The sequence below is a fragment of the Ambystoma mexicanum genome, chromosome 2p (assembly GCF_040938575.1).
Source record: "Ambystoma mexicanum isolate Mex_15411 chromosome 2p, UKY_AmexF1_1, whole genome shotgun sequence".
In the NCBI taxonomy this organism is placed as follows: domain Eukaryota; kingdom Metazoa; phylum Chordata; class Amphibia; order Caudata; family Ambystomatidae; genus Ambystoma; species Ambystoma mexicanum.
In genome coordinates this window covers 1,111,594,115-1,111,613,567 of record NC_090923.1, presented here as the reverse complement: position 1 = coordinate 1,111,613,567, position 19,453 = coordinate 1,111,594,115, and the positions used below count along the sequence as shown (strand labels likewise).

General features: G+C 45.5%; 1 protein-coding gene across 15 annotated transcripts in view; it reads left to right on the top strand.

Moving 5' to 3' along the window:
• Positions 1-1,134: 1,134 nt before the first annotated feature.
• Positions 1,135-19,453, top strand: part of MARK2 (microtubule affinity regulating kinase 2) — a 1,484,563-nt gene continuing 1,466,244 nt past the window's right edge. For 3 of the 15 annotated variants that reach the window (XM_069645130.1, XM_069645132.1, XM_069645128.1), the window contains exon 1: positions 1,135-1,730. In XM_069645130.1, the coding sequence (XP_069501231.1) occupies positions 1,611-1,730 (120 nt within the window). In that variant the 5' untranslated portion in view covers positions 1,135-1,610. The remainder of the gene's footprint in view (positions 1,731-19,453) is intronic. The other 12 variants (XM_069645125.1, XM_069645124.1, XM_069645120.1 and 9 more) reach the window with 9 other exon arrangements.

The window sequence follows — 19,453 nt, the reverse complement described above, 5'->3', positions numbered from 1 at the left end:
CCCCAGGGTGGACAACCCGGACGACCGCGAGGGCGAAGGTGCCTTGGATGAAGGTGGGGGAGAAGGACCCGCGGTGGACTCTCCCGCTCGAGGCAGACCCGGTCAAGAGACACCGGCCAGGGACGCTGGCAGGAGGTACCCCCTGAGAACAGGGCGTGGGAAACCTGCCCGTCTCACAGACTATATTACGGACTGAGCTGGCATGGCTGACCGGGGTTAAGTGGTCAGGTCAAGACAGGTACCCGAGGGGGATCCAGGGTGGCTGTTAATAAATGGGGGTTCGTTTGGGGAACTGATAGAGTGGTGTGTTCATAAATGTGTGATAGTTTAGTCCCTCCTGTTTCCAATTTGTTGTTATGGAAAAGGAGGAGTGTGGCGTTGCCCTTTAAGGGTACGCACGCGACGGAGTGACGTGCACTCCGTCGCGTGCGCTGTTAAATAAACGGGGCGTTCCCGGTGACATCACAATCACCGGGGAGCCCACACTGGAAGCACTCCTGTCTCTGTGTCTCTCTGTCACAGGGGGTGGGGGGCTCACGGACGGCGGCAACCGGAGGCCGCCAACAACGGGGACACGGGAAGGGGCGGGCGAGGCGGGGAAACAGTTCCCGTTTGCTGTAGCAGAAATAAAGACGTGTTGAAACCCATCTCCTGCCGCCGCCTCCTATGTGTATGAGTGAGCGCGTAGTAGGCCTCTCTCTGAGATAGCGAGGTCCATGAGGATTACACATTACGCCAACATAATTAAATCCCCAATGTAATCATATGGTAAAATTCCTGTCTCCCACTTTCTGTCTCAAAATCTCCTTCACAGGTGCTGAAGATTGTTGGTATGTATGCTGTGAGATCCAGAAAGTAAGTGGCTTGGAAATATTATTTAATCTTCAACAATGCATTCAATGAACTCTTCGGTGATATCAATTTCTTAACTCGTCTATATGTATTGGCTGTGAGTCAAGCACGGCACGAGTTGTATTCGCGTACTGACGTTTCCCCAACTATTTCCGTTCCCAGAGTGTACCGGAAATTGCGAACTAGCTAGCACTCGAATTCAGTCCGGAAAGTGTCACAAACATCCAAATTGTTCCGGTGACAGCAGCCGAAATATTACGGACATAGCCGAAACGGCTTTGCATCCGATGTCGGTGGTGTCGGAAATTGCCGAGGCGTTCAGTGACCTGAACACGACGGGAATGACGGCCGAAAAGACCCGAAGTGGACCAGGGCTCGGCTGAAGCGTCGAAAGTTGCCGAAGTCTGTGTGTGGGGGCGGTCGGCCATGTTGGGGAGGCTTGTAGGTGGCAGCTGTATTAGCAAGAGCGGCGGCACCGAGGTGCAGAGCTGCCTAGTAGTTCCGGGAGTGGGCGCACGCCTGTTGTGCGGCTCTGGCCGATGAGGGTCCAAGGGCAGACTGACACCTGTGAGAAACCTAAAGTGCGGAATTGAATTGTGTGCGCGCGCGCTGGAAGCTAGTGGAGGGCGTGTGAGCGCGCAGCCCACAGGAGCTGTGCACGAGTCAAGTCGCGCGCCGGCTGCGGAGGGCGGAGCGCAAAGACACCTGTGGGAGCGGCGCGCCTTCAGTGGGGGGAGCACTGCCGCTGCAATGAGGGGATGAACTCGGGACCACAGGTTGACCCCTGGAATAGTGCACAACACAGGGCCGCCACAGATATGACGACCTCCGCTAGAACACCCTTGCCCACCGTGAGCGAGAGGGACACCCCCGATCAGGTGAGCGTTGCGGCAAGCCGTTTCTTTGCACCTGTTTCCCACCGACTACCTGCCTGCTACACTGATCTTGCGTCTCCCAATGTACCTGCTTCTTGGGCTCCTCCCCTTGTACCTGCTTCCTGATTTCCCCTTCCCTTGTACCTACTCACTGAGACGCCCCCTCCCTACGTCTACTAGATGCCCGAACCCCCCCACCCCCTGCACGCCTACTTGCTTCCTGCTCACCCTTCCAAGTCTACTTGATTCCCGACCCCATCCCACGTGTACCTGCGTGCCGCCCCCACCCCCTTACTAACCAAGGTTATCCATCACCAAAGCGTCTAGATTTCACCCATGTATATATTTTTTGTTTCATCCGTATATATTCACGAATGTACTTGTTTATCTGTTTCATGGAGCCCCTCACCTTGTATGTCCCGTACATGCCTGTGGCATGGGAAATGGGTGGTTTAATAGGCATTCTGTCCTTAAATTCTCACGTGTTTTAAATTCTGCTATGCATCTGTGCCCGAGTCGTCCCCCGAGTACTGTCTGTGCTGACCTTTCTTCCCTATTTTCTCCTTCCTGGGTTATTTTTTTTTCTCTGCACGGAGCATTGCTTAACCTTTCGCTACTGTCATACACGCACACCTGTGTATCTTATACCCTTCAATTTCTGACCTCGCATGATGCACAGGGGGTAAGCCTGCGACCGCTCCTCTCCTCATTTCCCTGGTCACCCAATCTGGCTTCCCCTGGCTCTCATCTACCATGTGTATGTCTGTCTGTCTTTTACCGCATCCCCTATTGGCGTGCTTATCTTGGCTGGTGTTTTTGGGGCTAGGTGCACGTTTATTACTGAGTAATACGTTGGCGACCATTTGGTGCTGCACGGTATGTGCAGTTGCAGAAATTGCTAAGAACCTTTGTAGAACTTTAAACGGTGAGCTGTGTCCAACCCGATATTAAGGCAGACAACGGGGCATAACGTACATTGTAGTATATGAAGTGCAATGTTTGCAGGTATGTTCCGTACACTGTGTAGAGGCTCTTGGAGCTGGCTATATCTATTCATATGGTGCAGAAGAACGTGATACTTGGCTGGCTTTTTGTTTGGTGGCGGTACTTTATGCACATTAACTTACTTGCCAATTTTAGCTAGTGCCACACGTGTAGGGAACTGAACTTTAGCTTGCACCGCATCTAGATAAAAATTGGTATTCTTAACCTAGTTTGCATCGCATCTAAATTGAAATGTTGTTATTCTTAAGATGCACCACACTTAGAATTCTAAACCCTAGCTTGCATCGCATCTAGATAGAAATGGGATCGTTGGCATGTTAGAAGTGTCCTCAATAGCCTCTGTGAAAAGTCGAATTTAGAAGTGTGCCCAATAGCCTCTCTGTTAAAGTTGAATCTAGAAGTGTCCCCAATAGCCTTTTGGGAAAACTGAATTTAGAAGTGTCCCCAATAGCCTCTTTGTGAAAGTAGAATTTAGAGGTGTCCTCAATAGCCTCTCTGAGAAAGTAGAATTTAGAGGTGTCCTCAATAGCCTCTCTGAGAAAGTAGAATTTAGAAGTGTCCCCAATAGCCTCTGTGAAAAGTTGAATTTAGAAGTGTCCCCAATAGCCTCTGTGAAAAGTTGAATTTAGAAGTGTCCCCAATAGCCTCTGTGAAAAGTTGAATTTAGAAGTGTCCCCAATAGCCTCTGTGAAAAGTTGAATTTAGAAGTGTCCCCAATAGCCTCTGTGAAAAGTTGAATTTAGAAGTGTCCCCAATAGCCTCTGTGAAAAGTTGAATTTAGAAGTGTGACCAATAGCCTCTGTGAAAAGTTGAATTTAGAAGTGTCCCCAATAGCCTCTGTGAAAAGTTGAATTTAGAAGTGCGACCAATAGCCTCTCTGTTAAAGTTGAATTTAGAAATGTGCCCGATAGCCTTTTGTGAAAACTGACTTTAGAAGTGTGCCCAATAGCCTCTCTGAGAAAGTAGAATTTAAAAGTGTTCCCAATAGCCTCTTTAGAACATTTTAGAAAACATTTGAATGACCATATAACCCACCATATGCTTACTCTCTCCTTTACACCACCACTCAACTAGAACACAGAGATACTATGACACCATTCGGTATAACTGTTCTCATACCAACATCCGTCACATACTCCACATCACTCTATGTAAACGCTGCTGGTTACACACCCCCAGCCAGGCGTTCTCCTCAGGCCTAACACAGCCAGATCCGGTCTGGGTAAATCCTGCCAGAACTAACACATACTCCTGACCCCTCAACCACCACACCTACCGCTAAGAAGCAGCTATTACACGAATACCGCACAAGCTGCACACATACATGGTGCCCACACGCACCTTTGACTCTCTCTAATCCCTCTACTGATCTGAACTTCGGTTCCCAAGGGCGTTCAACCTACCAGCGCCTTCAGACCATACCAATGGTATATAAGGCGCTATATAAATGCAAAATAACAATAACAATAACATGGTATTTTAAAAATGCAAAAACATAATCATCTGATCCTTACATTACTGGTTAAATTGGTACTCGGAGGCGGTGGAGTCCAACCCCCCTGTCCAGAATCCAGGTCATACAGCACATCTTCACAAAATAGCCCCTTCATTCTTTCTGTAGAGTAGACCCATATTTCAGTTACTGAAATCTCTAAAACCGGACAATGCCAGGTTCAACTTGTCTGATAAGCTTTCATCCACTCTTCAGATGTTCTGTTGTTCTACAACAATCTCCCTATATTACACAAGTCTAGTCAAGAAGCGCAAACTCCTCAAATAATCGTTGTTGTGTTTTTTTATTTATTTTTAGATTTTTTTTATAATCTTTTTTTTTTTTTTTATCTTTTACCCATTGTCTTCTCATTATAACAATCTGTTACAGCAGGACAAATACCAACATATCGGACGGAACAAGGGCTTTTTATTTTTTGCTTGTAGAAGTGGAACTATCCACCTGCATGAAAGAAAATAAATGTGGGCTTGGAACTTCTGACATTTGTGGATGAATACATACATATGTACCATTAACTTGGTATGTGGCCCCTTCTGTGTCATCTAAATCGTGATTTCAAACGGGTCTTTCTGCCTTCAAAAACATATTTGAAAAGTGATGGGTTTATTGCAGCTATTAAACATTTCCCAGTGTAATAAACATGTTTCTTAACCCACTTGCATTTCTAGGCAATTCAGCATACATCCCGAATTAAGGCACTTATCGCATTTATATTGTATGTTTGAAGAAAGTGTTCCAAAAGAACAAGTCAATATCTTAGGTTGTCATTTATTTGCATGCTTGTGTGGTCTTCACCACTTCCTCTGACAGGGAGGAAAGGAAGCCTTTGAACAACATTAGTTTAAATAGCTCCTCATTGGATTCCTTTTTTCCTTTTGTGACTGACTAGATACCTGTTTTTGTAGTTCTTAGATGCTAACCTGTTTTTGTAGTTCTTAGATGCTAACCTTTCCTCCACCATCACAAATGACTTTCTAAAATTTGAAAGGTATACTGTGTTAAATGCAGCAGGGGTCAGTAGAACTAAAGAGGAGTGGGGTAACACATAGACACCCTGTTAGTGTTGTCAGGAGGGTGTGGGGTAGTGTCGGTCATGGTAGGTGCCGTCCAGTTGATCCTCTGTGTTAAGCAGGCCCTTTTGCAAGGTCCTTGGTGGCACAATCCACCGCTTATCAGGCTTCTAGGGTGGAGGCCTATGTGTTAGACCATAGACTCGTGGCGCACACTGTGCTAAGTTGGCCAAACACCATGTTTCCTTACAATCATGAGGAAAGGGCAGGGTCTGACATGAAACGGAACTCCCCTCGCTGACCTCTGGGAAGCTTGTTGGCCTGGAGCTTTTTGAACGCTGGTTGGTCTTGGCTGGATCGAGTCTGGAACCTGACTTAGCCTTTGCCTTAGAGGCTGCTGGGGTTGGTATAGTGTCAGTCAGATGCTTGTTAAGGGCTGTGGAAAAATTGATAGAAAGCGTCAGGTCTGAATGTTGTGATTCCTGCCGCTCTGGGTGGAAATAATGATGATCTGTTAGTCGTGAGAGTCGCTCATAAAACTGCAATATCTATTCAAGCTTCAGTGCTTTGAATTCATAGGTTTCCTGGCTCTGCCGGCCCCAAAGTACAGCAGTTTTAAGATCCAAAATGTTTTTGTATCTGAAAAAAGCTCACACACTGGGCTCTCATTTGTGCTTTGCTTAACAGTCTGATAGTGGAGGTTCACGTGTTTTTATGTAGTTAATGATTTTCCCCGACACACTAGTCTTGTTCGGGTTTTTCTTGCACATACTTGTTTATATAATGTTGTTGGATGCACATGTAAAATGTCTGATAATTTTGTCGTCTGCCCTGTATGCAGTATCTTGATCGTATTTAAAATGTTACTGGGTCGACAGTCATCCTTTTGTTTTTGCATAGCATGGTTTCATTTTCTTTGCTATTTTTATTTAATTTGCTCCTTACCATTGTTTCCTTCAGATTGGCTGGTTGCCTAAAATGAATAAGGGACATCTCGTGGAAAACTTCTCCCAGACGTTCATTGTGTTTCAGAATGGGTTGTCGTTCTTTCTAGTTGAGAATTGCTATATTGTTACTGTGGCGTTGGGCCTCTTTTGCTCTGTTAGTATAAATGGTTACTCCGAGGGCTCTGTGCTGCCCTGTGCATCTGGCAATCCATGGTTTATGACGTTTGATCTCAAAACTTATCCTTATCCCTTGTGTCTGAGCATATTCAGTTGTATCTTAATGCTTGGGTGAATATAGTACCATGCTTTGTGTTCACTGGGTGGAAGCTGTCACTCTTCAAATTTATTGCCGGTTGATTTGTTCTGTGATGTACTATGATCTGTATCTGCTTATCTTTCTTGCTATTGTGGTGGAGAGGAAATGCGCTTTTTCAGGATGGTAGATGAGTTTGAGGTTGATGGTTGCATGAATTCCATGGAATCTTTTGTAAAACCTTATGAGGGCCTGTTCCCCCCCCCCCCCCCCCAACCCCCTACTCTACAAACTGGCAGGATATCATCGATGCAACGTAGATTTCGCAATGGCCTGAAGTCAGAATGGCAGGAAATCTTCTCTTATCGTAATACATTTGCATACTGAGGCTCATAATTTGGAAAAAAGTGTCCGTACTGAGGACGGATGAAACAAAATCCTGATGGGGTATTTGACACAATTTTCCACACTGGGCTCCACAAGTGAAAGGTCTAACACAGGGCTCGTTGTGCCTCCTCCCTACTGGCCTTCTAGAGGCACAAGCCTGATATGTGGATGATTGTGCCACCTCTGATCTTCCATTCCGGTTTCAACTAGACTGCACCTACCATAACTGATCCTATCCCGTCACCGCCTGCTTTCCTAAGAGCACTGTAACAGGATGGGCTGTTTGTTTTTCCTCCTTGCCTTTTCCCCCTGTTTTTAGTTATGTTGAACCCCCGACCCACTACGCTTAGCCAGTGTACCGTTTAAATATTGACTACAATATATGGTGGTTTGGGCAGAGGGTGCTGGGGATTTAACATGCAATGCAGAACTCTCTGGAAAAACTACAACGCAGTTGCACAATGAGGTGCAAAAGAAATCCTAGCAGAGGCTATTTAAGCTGTAATGTTTATCAGAGCCTTCATTTCACCCCTGTTCGAGGATGTGCGAATGACCATAAAAGCTTACAAATACCTGACGTTATTAGACTCACTTGTCAATTTATTTTCTTTTACATCTCTTTATTCTACCACTGGCTAACCAGGTACAAGCAAACGGATTTCATTGGGATGAGTTGATAACATTTTTTTTAATGTTTAAAAGATCTGTCTGCATGTAGAAAAGCATCAGGGATGCTGGCTTTGCCAAAACTCACTGTATGCTGCAATATTTGTCAATATTGTTTCCAACTGCAGAGGGCGGCAGTAGTTTGAGTGCCACTATTGGGTCTTGATCTTGCAAAAATATTCTGCGCTCCCAGGAACGATCCTAGGGTAGGCGGTTTTAAACTCTCAGCAGGTCCAGCTAATAGTTTTCTGTATCTAGTGTTGTATCCGTCTCAGTCTTGTCTGACACAGCAATATATTTTGAAATTGTACAAGTGGCTTAATTTTAAGCGGCATGTTCTACACAGTGTAAGGATATGTAAATCCCTCATTATGTTGTAAAAGCTGACCTTCTGTAGTAAGTCTTCAGAGTATAGCAGTGTCCAGGTACCTATATGCAGGTGCAGAGATGACCCTTCTGCCCATAACCACGCAGTTACATGTTCAGATCCGGTCTCTTGCAAATGGTACTAAAATGTTGGAGTATGACGTTTTAAGTCTCCCCATGCCAATCGTATGCTCCGCTCAACTGTCTGTGCATAACCAGGGTGCAAAACGAACACTTGCATGGACTATTAGATAGTTGACTCTTGGCGAGTAAGAAATTATGTACTGTGTGTATGTAGAGTTATGGTGGCGAGTGACTTTTTATGACTGACGAGTAGTTTCCAACTTGAATGTTTGCCCACGGAGTGAGTGTTTTGTCTGAAAGCAGGCCACCTTAACTTGCATTGGTGTAAATGCTTCTCTAAAAGGAATATATCAGGGTCTTTTATGATGAGATGTGCTCCTGTACTAAATGTGAGGCTATGTTCATATGACCACAATTGTTAGAATTGGTGGAGATTGCTCCAGTGTACTACGGCATAGTTTGAGTACATACTCTGCAGTATTCATGTTTAAAGTGTAAACTGAATGTCCCTGGTTACCTGGTATTACAAATAGAATTGCCATGAGATGCAGTTGTTGAAGGTCATTCCATGGGTTTACAAAAGACGATATTGAGGAGTCTCAAGTTGGGTTTTGTTCCAGATCTCTTAACAAGTTGTGAAAATCGAAAGCTTTTCTCTCAGCACATGTAACGCCAGTCTAATTTTATAAAAACCTAAACCGTGTGCATAGCTTCTCCCATGATGGTGTCACTGTACTCTCAAAAAGGAGCACTAATTCGATATTCAATCGAGCACAATTGACAAAAGTGATCTATTGGCGGCAGAAGCCATTGTATCTTTAACTGGTGTTCCTGTCTTTTATATGTTTAGCCATCATTGCTTTTCTGGTGCGTGTCTCTGGTTGGGATTGCTTTTGGTGGGGGATGTAACCAGATGTCATAATTCGTCTTACATTTTTGGTCTCGTTCTGACGGAAGGGAAGTGGATGTGTTCGAGGAATGAGTGGCGGGTGGGATAACTCTGGGCGCTATATGAACAGTCCAGTCCATATATGCCACTGATTGCTGAATGCAATGATATCAGATTGTATTTGTTGACCCAGCACGTGCTGGGTTTTAGTCGGGATGTATAATTTGTCACCACAAGGTTCTTTACTTGCCTGTAGACCGTGCTGCTTTCAAGATTGCCTTCAAGGTTTAGCAACTCTGTGAAAGCATATACACTGTTTTCCTCTGCCTAACTTTGGAAGTAATTCCAAGTACCCACTTTTGGTTCATAGCAACGCCAGATGCAAAAGTCTGTATGATAAAATAGTGTAATTTTTTTCTGTGCTAAGGTGAGCATGCATCCTAATTTACTGGTGGATACGAGCACTGCCAGTAAATTGCAATCTCAGATTTTAATTCATTTACAGCAAAGAGATGGTGAGGGTTTGTCGGAAAAAGCTGAGGTCCCCTACTGTATTTTATGCTCTCTCTGTGATGCGAAATACATCTGCATATCTGCCATCGTAGGCTTTTCGTGTGGGCTTAAATGTAGTATCCCTGTCGGTTCTACCTCACCTTTAGCAAAAGCTTGATCTATAGGAATTCCCAGTAGTGTCGCCGGCCATCTCATGCACGGCAGACTGCGTTTTATTACTTTTGGTTAGGCCTGTAAAAAGTAATGGAACCTGCTACTGCCTGCCTGTCCATGCCTTAAGTACAGCCCGGAGCACTGCGATTCAAATGGTTTTGTTCCCGTGCCAGATTCTTGTTGGCATTTGCATTGGATCTCCTCTCGAAAGAGCTGTGTAACCCCTTTCTGACTCATGTCCAGGAAAGGGGTGCACACTTCCCTCACCCCAGACCAGGGACAGACCTCATGGGAACCAACGCCCCTATTTCCCCCAGGCCAGCTGGATAGGGAGGGGTGAGCACCAGTAAAATAAAATTGCTCTTGGAAATGGGCTACACTTTGTGATCTTACCTTGTGCCTTCATTTGACGCGTCCACCAAGCTGGATTTCATAGGAATCCCAACGGGGACTGCTATTTATTTATTAAAAACACATAACCTCTTATTAGACATTCCTTCCTTCAGAAGGGATTTGCTCCGTCAGCCCACCCTTCCTTGGACGGGTCACAGGGAGAGCCATAGTGTGGGACTGACGCAACAGCCCCTGCCTAATTCCTGTTACCGCCAACTGGTGTATGACGCCAGAAGATGGCCTCCATGGATGGTCCGACTGCCTAGGCAGCCTTGGGCAGGTCGTTACTACTTCAAGCCATGGTCCTTACCCCTCTATGGTCCCTTCCCCCACATATTCTAGTGCAGTATTACATTTTGCACTTTAACATTCCAGATGGAAGTTTTTTTTTCTCAAGCCTTGTTGCACTATAATTGAGTAGAATATCAAGTTCCAAAGGAAACTAGAAAATTGATTTGCTGATCACTTTTGACTCGCATGGCGGATGTGGTTGATATTTTGCAAACCATGTTTGTCACAGCCACCCCAGACTGGACATTTTGGGAAAGATTTGTCAAAAAATGAAGTTATTAAAACAAACCAATCCAGCTGTTTAGAGGACAAGTCCAAATGTCTGCGCAGTGCACAGTAAAAATCGCTGGACGGAAGGTACGAAACAACTTTGGCATGGCGGGTCTGTGGGCTATTCTGTCCAGTAGTAAACATATTTTACGGAGAAGTGGGTCCCCCTTCTCTCAAAATATCTTTATCTGCTGCTTTGCAGCAGAGTGCAAGACAATTACATTATATTTTTCTTTTTTGTTGGTCAATGCGAGAGACAACTGGGGTTAGTCGAAAATGAAAAGTGGGAACAAAGTGCCGTTTGGAGGATGAAAAGGAATGAAATGGCATCGGACAAGAGGGGGAAAGAGGACGCATGTGAAATCGGGGGTGGAGGGGGGCTAGGGACCGAGTTCAGTGCCCAAGTGTTTCCTCATAACTGGGGTTATAGTAGACCTTTTATTGTGAATTAAAGTGCAGGAGCCCCTTGGGCAGGTCGTTACTACTTCTTTATTAAAGCTCAGGAGCCCCTCCTGAGCTCCACCCATCCAGGAGTTCCCCATCGATCCCTCGCCTCGAGCTGCAGCTACAAAGGACCGGAGTCCCATCAGCAGCATGTAGTGGAGCATGCTCCGGCTACATTCTACAGCATTTCACGTGTCTCCGCTTTACCTCTGCTTCGGAACCACAATCAGCTGATTGCGAGTGCGAAGCAAACGCCGCCAGCCTGATCTCAAAATGGCCGACCGACACGGCACGTAAGCGAGACCAGCCTCCTGGTTGCTTAGCAACCCACTCATTTACTCTGCCAGAAGCCCCAGCCGGCAGGCGCAAGCCGGCCCACCACGGAGAAGGCCCGTGAGGACAAGGCCTGTTCCTGCGCCTGTTCAGAGCACTCTGAGCCTGGGCCACCTACGCTGTCCATCCAAAGCTTTGCCTTGGGAAGGTTCATGAGCTATCTTTACCCTGGGTGCATAATTGTGGGCCTCCGTTGTATCCTGTATTTACAATCGTGACGCCACTGACGATGCAGTTCAACCACGGACCTGTATATCCATCTGGCCATGTGAGTAAATCGTCACCCTGCAATACACAACATAACACCTTATGTGTAATCTGCTAAATTGTACCTGCCTAAGCCACCTGACTGCTCAGATGCTCACGGACCACTGTGCTATATCACCTTACTGTCGTTTATTAACTACTATGCTATTGCATTGCACTGTACCGTGGCACTCCCGCTCTTTAACAGGCCATCAGTCCGCATATTACGTTCCAGATACACATTGTGATGTCTGTTATTAAGTGCCCTAGCGGCCCAATATGACATCGAATCTAGGCGCCCCAGCAATAGATTATAAACTACATTGCCTTTGTCTGCTAAGATGCACAAAGTAATGCTAAGATGCACAAAGTAATGTAACACCCAATCTGCTACATCTCTCCCTTCCATGCGACCTCGCTCCTCACCTGCCCACATACACCTATGGAAAGTACTTGTTCATCCACATAGCCCAACATTTGTATGGATCATGCTATCTGACCCTATTTGACTGTGCTGTGCCTTATGGTCACTAGTAGACCACATTCTGATTGTGATGTGCCTTATGGTCACTAGTAGACCACATTCTGATGTGTTGTGCTTTATGGTCACTAGTAGACCACATTTCGACTGTGCTGTATCCTATGATCACTAGTTATCATTAACGTGCCTCATGCTATGCCTGCCTAATTACCGCTGACCATATCACGCTAGACACTCCCCAGTTCTACCCACCTATCTGCTCCATTTAGCGGTAACGGAATCCCCTACCTACGATGATACTACATCCTGATACTGGAATTGGAAGTATGCTGAACCTTGCAATACTGTTCTGTACCATGGCTACTGCCATACAGGTGGACTCCAATAGCCAGGAATACACTGGTCAGTCACCAGTACCTGCCTTAGACCTTAGCCTACTAACCCCTATAAACATGGTGCAACCTAATCTCTCCTTACTCTACAAGGCCCGAGAGATAATACCCTACGCCTCTTTACCATGTGCCACGTCCAATAGAAATAACAGACTTCGCGCCAGACTAGCCAAATTACACGAACCACTGAGAAGAGCCCTTCCGGCCACCAATCTCAAAACAAATTACAAACCCAACTCTAAGCCGCCCCATCCAAGGTCCATCTTGAACGCGAATACCCCGCAACTTAACCACAAGCCCAAAGTTTGCAATATCTCTGACAAACTTAGCCGAGTAAACAAAACACCTGATGCCTCCCCTCTCAAAGGAGCGCTGCTCAATGCAAGATCACTAGTCGCACACGGCACTGATATTGCCGACTTAATCACTGAAGGGAACTTGGACTTACTTGCAATTACGGAAACGTGGCTCCATAATGCAGCAGGACTTGCTCTTATGCTAGCTATCCCTGATGGCTACACCATAGTCGGACAAGACCGTGATAATGCCCGAGGTGGCGGTATTGCTATTATCTCTAAAACCGTTCTTGGGCTTAGACTAGTCCCCACCTTACTATCACAATCTTGTGAAACTCTCACTGCCAAAATTCAGATAAATAACTCGCAATCACTTACTATATACCTTATATATAGACCACCGGGCCCTCTTGGTACCTTTGAGGAAGACCTGCATAACATAATTATGAATAACCTTAAACCTACCACGCAACTACTCCTATTAGGTGACTTTAACCTAGGTTTTAATGACCAAATAGATAAAAACGCTACTGAAATAGCCAATACGATCAAAGCACTAGGCCTCACCTAAAAAGTCAATAAACCTACTCACCTTAAAGGGAGAATATTAGACTGGATAGCGGACCTTAATTGCTCAACCACTATTTCATCCATCCTGCCTTCAGCATGGACAGACCACTCTCTGATCTCCTTTCACTTATCCACTATAAGACCTATTCTACTGGCTCTACCACTAGCGCCACCATGCTCAACCAGGAGTTAAAAAAGTATCACGGTAGAGAAAGTTATCCCTGCCATTCTGCCCACATTCAACGCACTACCTGAAAATCTTGACCCCAGCAGCCTAGTTCAGGAATTTAACAACATTATGCTCACCACACTGGATAAAATTGCCCCTATCAAACTTAGGCCGAGCAAACCAATAGCCCACTTGAAGAAATGGTTCACCCCACAACTTAAAGACCTCCGCACCTTAAAGAATAAAAGTGAAAGTAATTGGAGACTTTGACCCTCTATTGAGAACAAAGCCAAACTAACCTCACTTTCTTCACACTACAAGAAGGAAATCTGCCAGGCAAAACGCAATTCATACGACAAGCGTAATGCTAACTCAAATTCAAGTATGAAAGAACTCTTTAGCATACTTAAAGAACTAGAGTCCCCAATTATTACCCCTGATGTCTGCACTAAGGACAAATCCTGGTGTACTGACATCCAACATGCCCTAGCAAAGAAAATTGATACACTCCAGAATAAAATTCAACAAAAAAAATAAGTTCTGAACTTACAGTACTCGCCTAACACCCTCCTACCTAACGAGTCACCATCGGCACACAATAATACCTTCCATTTTTCCAAAATGTCTACCCTAGAGGTAGAAAAAATCATCCTATCTTTGAAGCCCTCGAACTGTAAAGGCGATATTTGCCCAGCACAGCTAATAAAAGATGCTGCCAGAGAACTCTCTCCATTTATAACTAAACTGATAAATGCCTCATTTGCTACTGGTACCATACCTGCTAACCTTAATCAATCCTGGGTGCTACCCCTCCTCAAGAAACAGACACTAGATCCTCTTATTCCCACCAACTACCGGCCCATTACCACGGTCCCATTTCTACTAAAAATATTGGATAAAGCCGCTTACATTCAAATTCAAAAACACTTGGAATTGCATAAACTTCTAGGCAACAGACAATCTGGTTTCCGCCCACTACATGGAACAGAGACAGCCCTAATCAACCTAAAGTCCCAAATAGACGAGTTGAGAGACAAAGGAAGGACAGTACTCTTGCTCCTACTTGACCTCTCTGCCGCATTTGATCTGGTCAACCACAAGGTCCTATGCCGGCACCTTGATTCTGCAGCTCACTTCTCCACGGGTGCCAGGATTGAGTCCTTCTTGAGCGAGAGAACCATGAGTCTTCTCCCCTTCAGCAGCTGCCGACCCTACACCCATCCTATGCGGTGTTCCCCAAGGGTCCTGCGTCTCGCCTACCCTTTACAATATCTTCACTAAGCCACTGTTCGATGATCTGGACCAGCTGGGTATCACCTACACTAATTATGCAGATGATACTCAGATTCTCCTCTCACTTTCTGGGGATTACGGTACGGACACGGGCTTAGTGAACAAAGTTTACCTTATCATCCAAGCATGGATGGCCACTCATGGCCTGTGTTTGAACGATGATAAGACTGAACTTATAATTCTGGGTTCGCAGGCCAATATCAAAAAACTAGGCCAAGAATTCTCATCATTCAATATTGACGGCAATACCATTAAAGTTTCCAAGGAAGTAAAAACCCTTGGATTCTACTTGGACTCCACACTGTCCTTTGATAAACGGGTCAAATCCCTTACCTCTGCTACAGCTTACACCTGCAAATTACTCAGAGCTGGTAAACCGTTCCTCTCTGACAATAGTTGTCTGATCCTGGCTAGAGCTCTAATACTCTCCAGAATTGACTACTGTAATGCCCTATACAGTGGTGCAAACAAATCTACCACTCAAAAGCTCCAAACACTTCAGAATAATGCTTTAAGAGCAGCCTTAGGCATAAATAAAAAAAACTCATATCTCTTCCTTGAGACGTCAACACAAATGGCTATCTACATCCAACAAAATACTACTAAAAACGCTTTCCCTGACTCACAAAGCCCTCAACAACGCTGCCCCCAGCTACCTCATAGGTCTGAGAGAAGTTCTTCTCTGGAGTTTGTCTATCAGAATTGGGAATACTAACTGTCTGACGATTCCAAAATACAAGCTCACCACCATTGGGGGGCAATAGCTTTACTGTTAAGGCAGCTAAAAGCTGGAACTCACTGCCTCAGGAGCTGAGAGCAGACCAACCCTACCTAAAGTTCAGAAAAAATTTAATAAAACATATCACTGCCATGGATCCTTAGTCTCCCATCACCCTTAGAGGACCTGCCCACCTCCTTAGTGACTTGGTCATCCTGCAGTAACTGTGGACCACTGTACTAATTTTGACGTTTGCACTAGTTTCTGAAGACCTTGCGCACTGTGACCCACTCGGGAGCCTAGTATTCGACAAAGGGCCCCACGTGGCACAATTATCCTCTGTATAGTGCCTACTGTTTATTTATCTAATTTCACTGGCTATTCATTTCTTCGTCCTTTTCTGTACATTGTATATATCCTGTAATCATGTAAAAAAATGTATATCTTGCTATTATGTCAATATTGTAACATGTGTATACGCAACTATGTAAGTCTTGCATCTCCATATTACGGCGCCCTTTTACTCACGAGTCTGGTGCGCTTAACAAATGAATAAACAAACAAAGTGCGTTGCATCAGGGTTATTTTATAAATAACCAGGCTTATTTGTTGTGCATTACTATTATTATGGTTATGGGGAAAAGTTGTTAAAACATGTGTTTAAAAGGGGAATGTTACAGCTACAGTGAGGAGGGGGGGTAATAGGTGTGGCCGAAGACTAGAGCTACTGTTTCGTTAAGGATCTAAAGGGTGCAATATGGAAAATGGACACGGTCGAAGGCCGTTGTTAGTGGGCCTGTTTAGGAAACCTATTGGAGCAATATGTACAGTGGCTGTGGACATTGGCCATGGCTAGTGGGACTGGAAGAAAGTTATGGGGCAACATGTAAAGAGTCCATGACCGAAGGCCGGGGACAATGATGATGGGCGAGGGCCATGGCTAATGAGTGGAAAAGAAAGGTAGTGTTTTAAAAGATGCAGGGGGCACTGCCAGAAGCCATGCTCACTGGAAAATAAACCTATAACGTGTAGTTAGATTGTGCATATTTAACGCTGCAAAACCCTTGAAATTCAGCATATGTGGGAAATCTTGGCCAGCTAAACTTGGCGCACTGCCATTGCAAAGCCCATGAGAACATACATATTATAAGGAAAGGCATTCGCTATCACATACAAAATGGCATTTTTGAGGGACATCAACTGGAGCGCGCTGGGTTATTGTGAATGCTCCACCTCTTCTTCAACACGGTTGTTTGAGTTGCCTGCCGGTTCCCTTCTATCTCACAAGGAATCAGTCCCCTTCTACCTCATCCACAGACCATCTCACAGGAGGTATTCGGTTATTGCTGGTATCTCCAATTTACTCTCTGCCAAATTAGCACAAACTAAAAATGTCTTTCTCATTGTTGTTTTATCAACTCTGGGACGTTAAATTCTCAAAGCACACTTTTCGCACTAACTGGATCCATGGTCCTTAAGCAAATGGTGCTCTTCACAAGCACTTCAAAGACGACACCCTAGACTTAGTCTTTATGTAGCTGCTGCCCCCCCCCCCTTTATAATCTGTGTAGACCCTATACCACTTGACTGGTCTGACCACTGCTGTCCCGCTGTTGATCACCCACTCAACCACAGCCCACAAAGGTCAGACTAAACACTCACTTACTCAGTGCTGTTCTTTCAAAACCACGCTCAACGAGCTAGCAGACTTCCTCGCCACATGGAATGCCTTTGTCCTCCTAGATTATTTAACAGCTCTGCTATGGAACTGGTGGACACTCCTGCCTCTCGTCCCCAAACACCAGCCATGTTAACGCCAAACCATCTCCCCCTCCATAGTCCACCAGGGTCTTTATTGTACCCCCTTGCGTATGCGATTGCTGACCCAAATGTCTGATGATAACCTATTCCATTCAACAAACCACTGGAGTCTGCTCCATCCGGCCTGGTGTCAGGACCTCTGCTATTAATCCCTTACTCCCATCTCTGAGCAGACATAGCCATAGGTTGAGAATGGCTTATTTTATGAGTGTTGAAAGTTGGTTTTCGCTGCCACATGGCTACCTACATGCTTCTTCTGGCTCTGCCTTTCAGATTGTTTGGACTCTGGTTTCCTTCTCAAGTTATCTGTGTGCTTGTCCTCTTTAAATGCTCTGCGTACCTTCAACTCCAGGGAGGCACCCAAACAGTAAGTTGCTGTTGCCTTGCTCACAAAACCCCCTCCCCTTGCCTACCTTCGCGCGCAGTCTGCACACTCTCCTCGTTGTACTTCTCTGGGATTTCCTTGTGTCACTCCTCTATGCGGTAGTCATCTGTGTGTCTGTTCTACTCAGCGTAATCAATGTGCAGTGGCGTTCCTCAACCGACCTCTGCTCTTTTAGACACCTGCTGGCGAATATGTCCTATCCAGATAGCTTATACCTGACATAAGAAAAATGGGGCAGGACAAACAAAAAGAAAGAAATGGTGAAGGACTTCCTTGCCATTGAGGAAGAGGCCTCACAGTAAATAGTATGACTACGAAGGATGACGTGAAGGTATGGTCGTTCCACATAGGCCTGCGATTTGGATGGTAGAGCTGCAAATATTCAGTGCTAGTGGACTGGTTTGTTGTGTCCATTGCCCATAGTTGGTTTATCTTTAATGCTGTCATATCTGAAGTAGTAGTATTGTCATTTTATATAGCACTTTTTCTCATTTAATATGGTCTCAACGTACTTGTGGTCGGAACGAAGTCCAGAGTATGGGAACGTTCTCAGAAAAGACTTAGAATGTGTGTGTGTGTGTATTTGGCCAAGATAAGGAATTAGATGTGCTGGCTGGACTCCAGTAAGCGACCCAAGAGGTCAGGCATGTGGAAGGGTGCTGAGGGAGGTCAGGCGAGTGCAAGAGACTGTTCCCAGCTCGACCGAATTTAGGTCTTTGCTGCGTTCTAATGCGTGTGGGTGGGTAGCCACGCCAGTGGCAGATGTCCACCGAAGTGCGTTTATATGTACCTTGAGACTTGGATGGTGCTTTGTTGTTAATGCCACTGTTTGATCAGGTTGTCCGTGTGTGATTCCTCTAGGCACACTAGCCGGGTTGCCATAATAGGGCTTCTTGGTGTCATAAATAAACTATCATACTGCATCTTCTAAGCGTGATAGACCTACTGTTTTGTGGCTGCAATATCGAGGCTACCCGATTATCTTCAATTGCAATTCACTGTCAATCCTCGTACACTAAGCGCAGTAGCAGGGCTAAAATCACACGCCTTCTAGATGTCATGACAGAAGTAAGTGCAGTGGACAGGCTATCCTTATACTGGGGTCAGGGTAATAGGAGGATGTCTTAAGCAGTTAGGCAGGCTGGCTGAGCTACAGTAAGCCTCCTAAGAGGTCAGGCATGTTGAAGGGTGCTGAGGAGACTGGGAGTGTGCAATAGCAGTGGGTTCATGTATGTATGTATTCTGAACTACCTGTAATTGTAACTAAGAAAATCTTACTGTTCAGCTTTTCGTTCAATGTAACCTAGAACCAAGCCTTCCTATAACCTCATGCAACAACACCTTGATGCCTCTGGGCTGTAGCGCGCTCTACAAATCCAAATAAATGCATTTATTTTACTCGTGGACATCTCAGTAGTTTAGTCTGTAGATGGATGTTGTGCACTGTGTGTTTAGTGGGTTGCGAGTGTACCTTGGCGGGGCCACCACGATTATGGCCGGCGTCTGAGTAAGGGCGCGTGACCAAGTTCCTGATTGGGGCATGGCATAAGGTCTTTCTTACCAGATCCTAAATGGCTCGTAGACCTGTCCATACTCTGTGGATGACTGATGGGAGTTGTGCGATTAGTGGTCTGCGGTTGCCAGTGTGTGAGGGCGGGGCAGTGCCGCCTGGTGGTGGTATCATGCACCTGGATGGAATTTTGCAATGGTGCGGCTAGAAGGATGGAGATGACCGGCCTAATCAGTGTAACTCTACACCTTGTAGAGGGAGAGGTTTGGGTAAGTATGCAGCTGTGGCTAGATTAATAATGCTGTGGTGATGGCGATGAGGGTGGGAC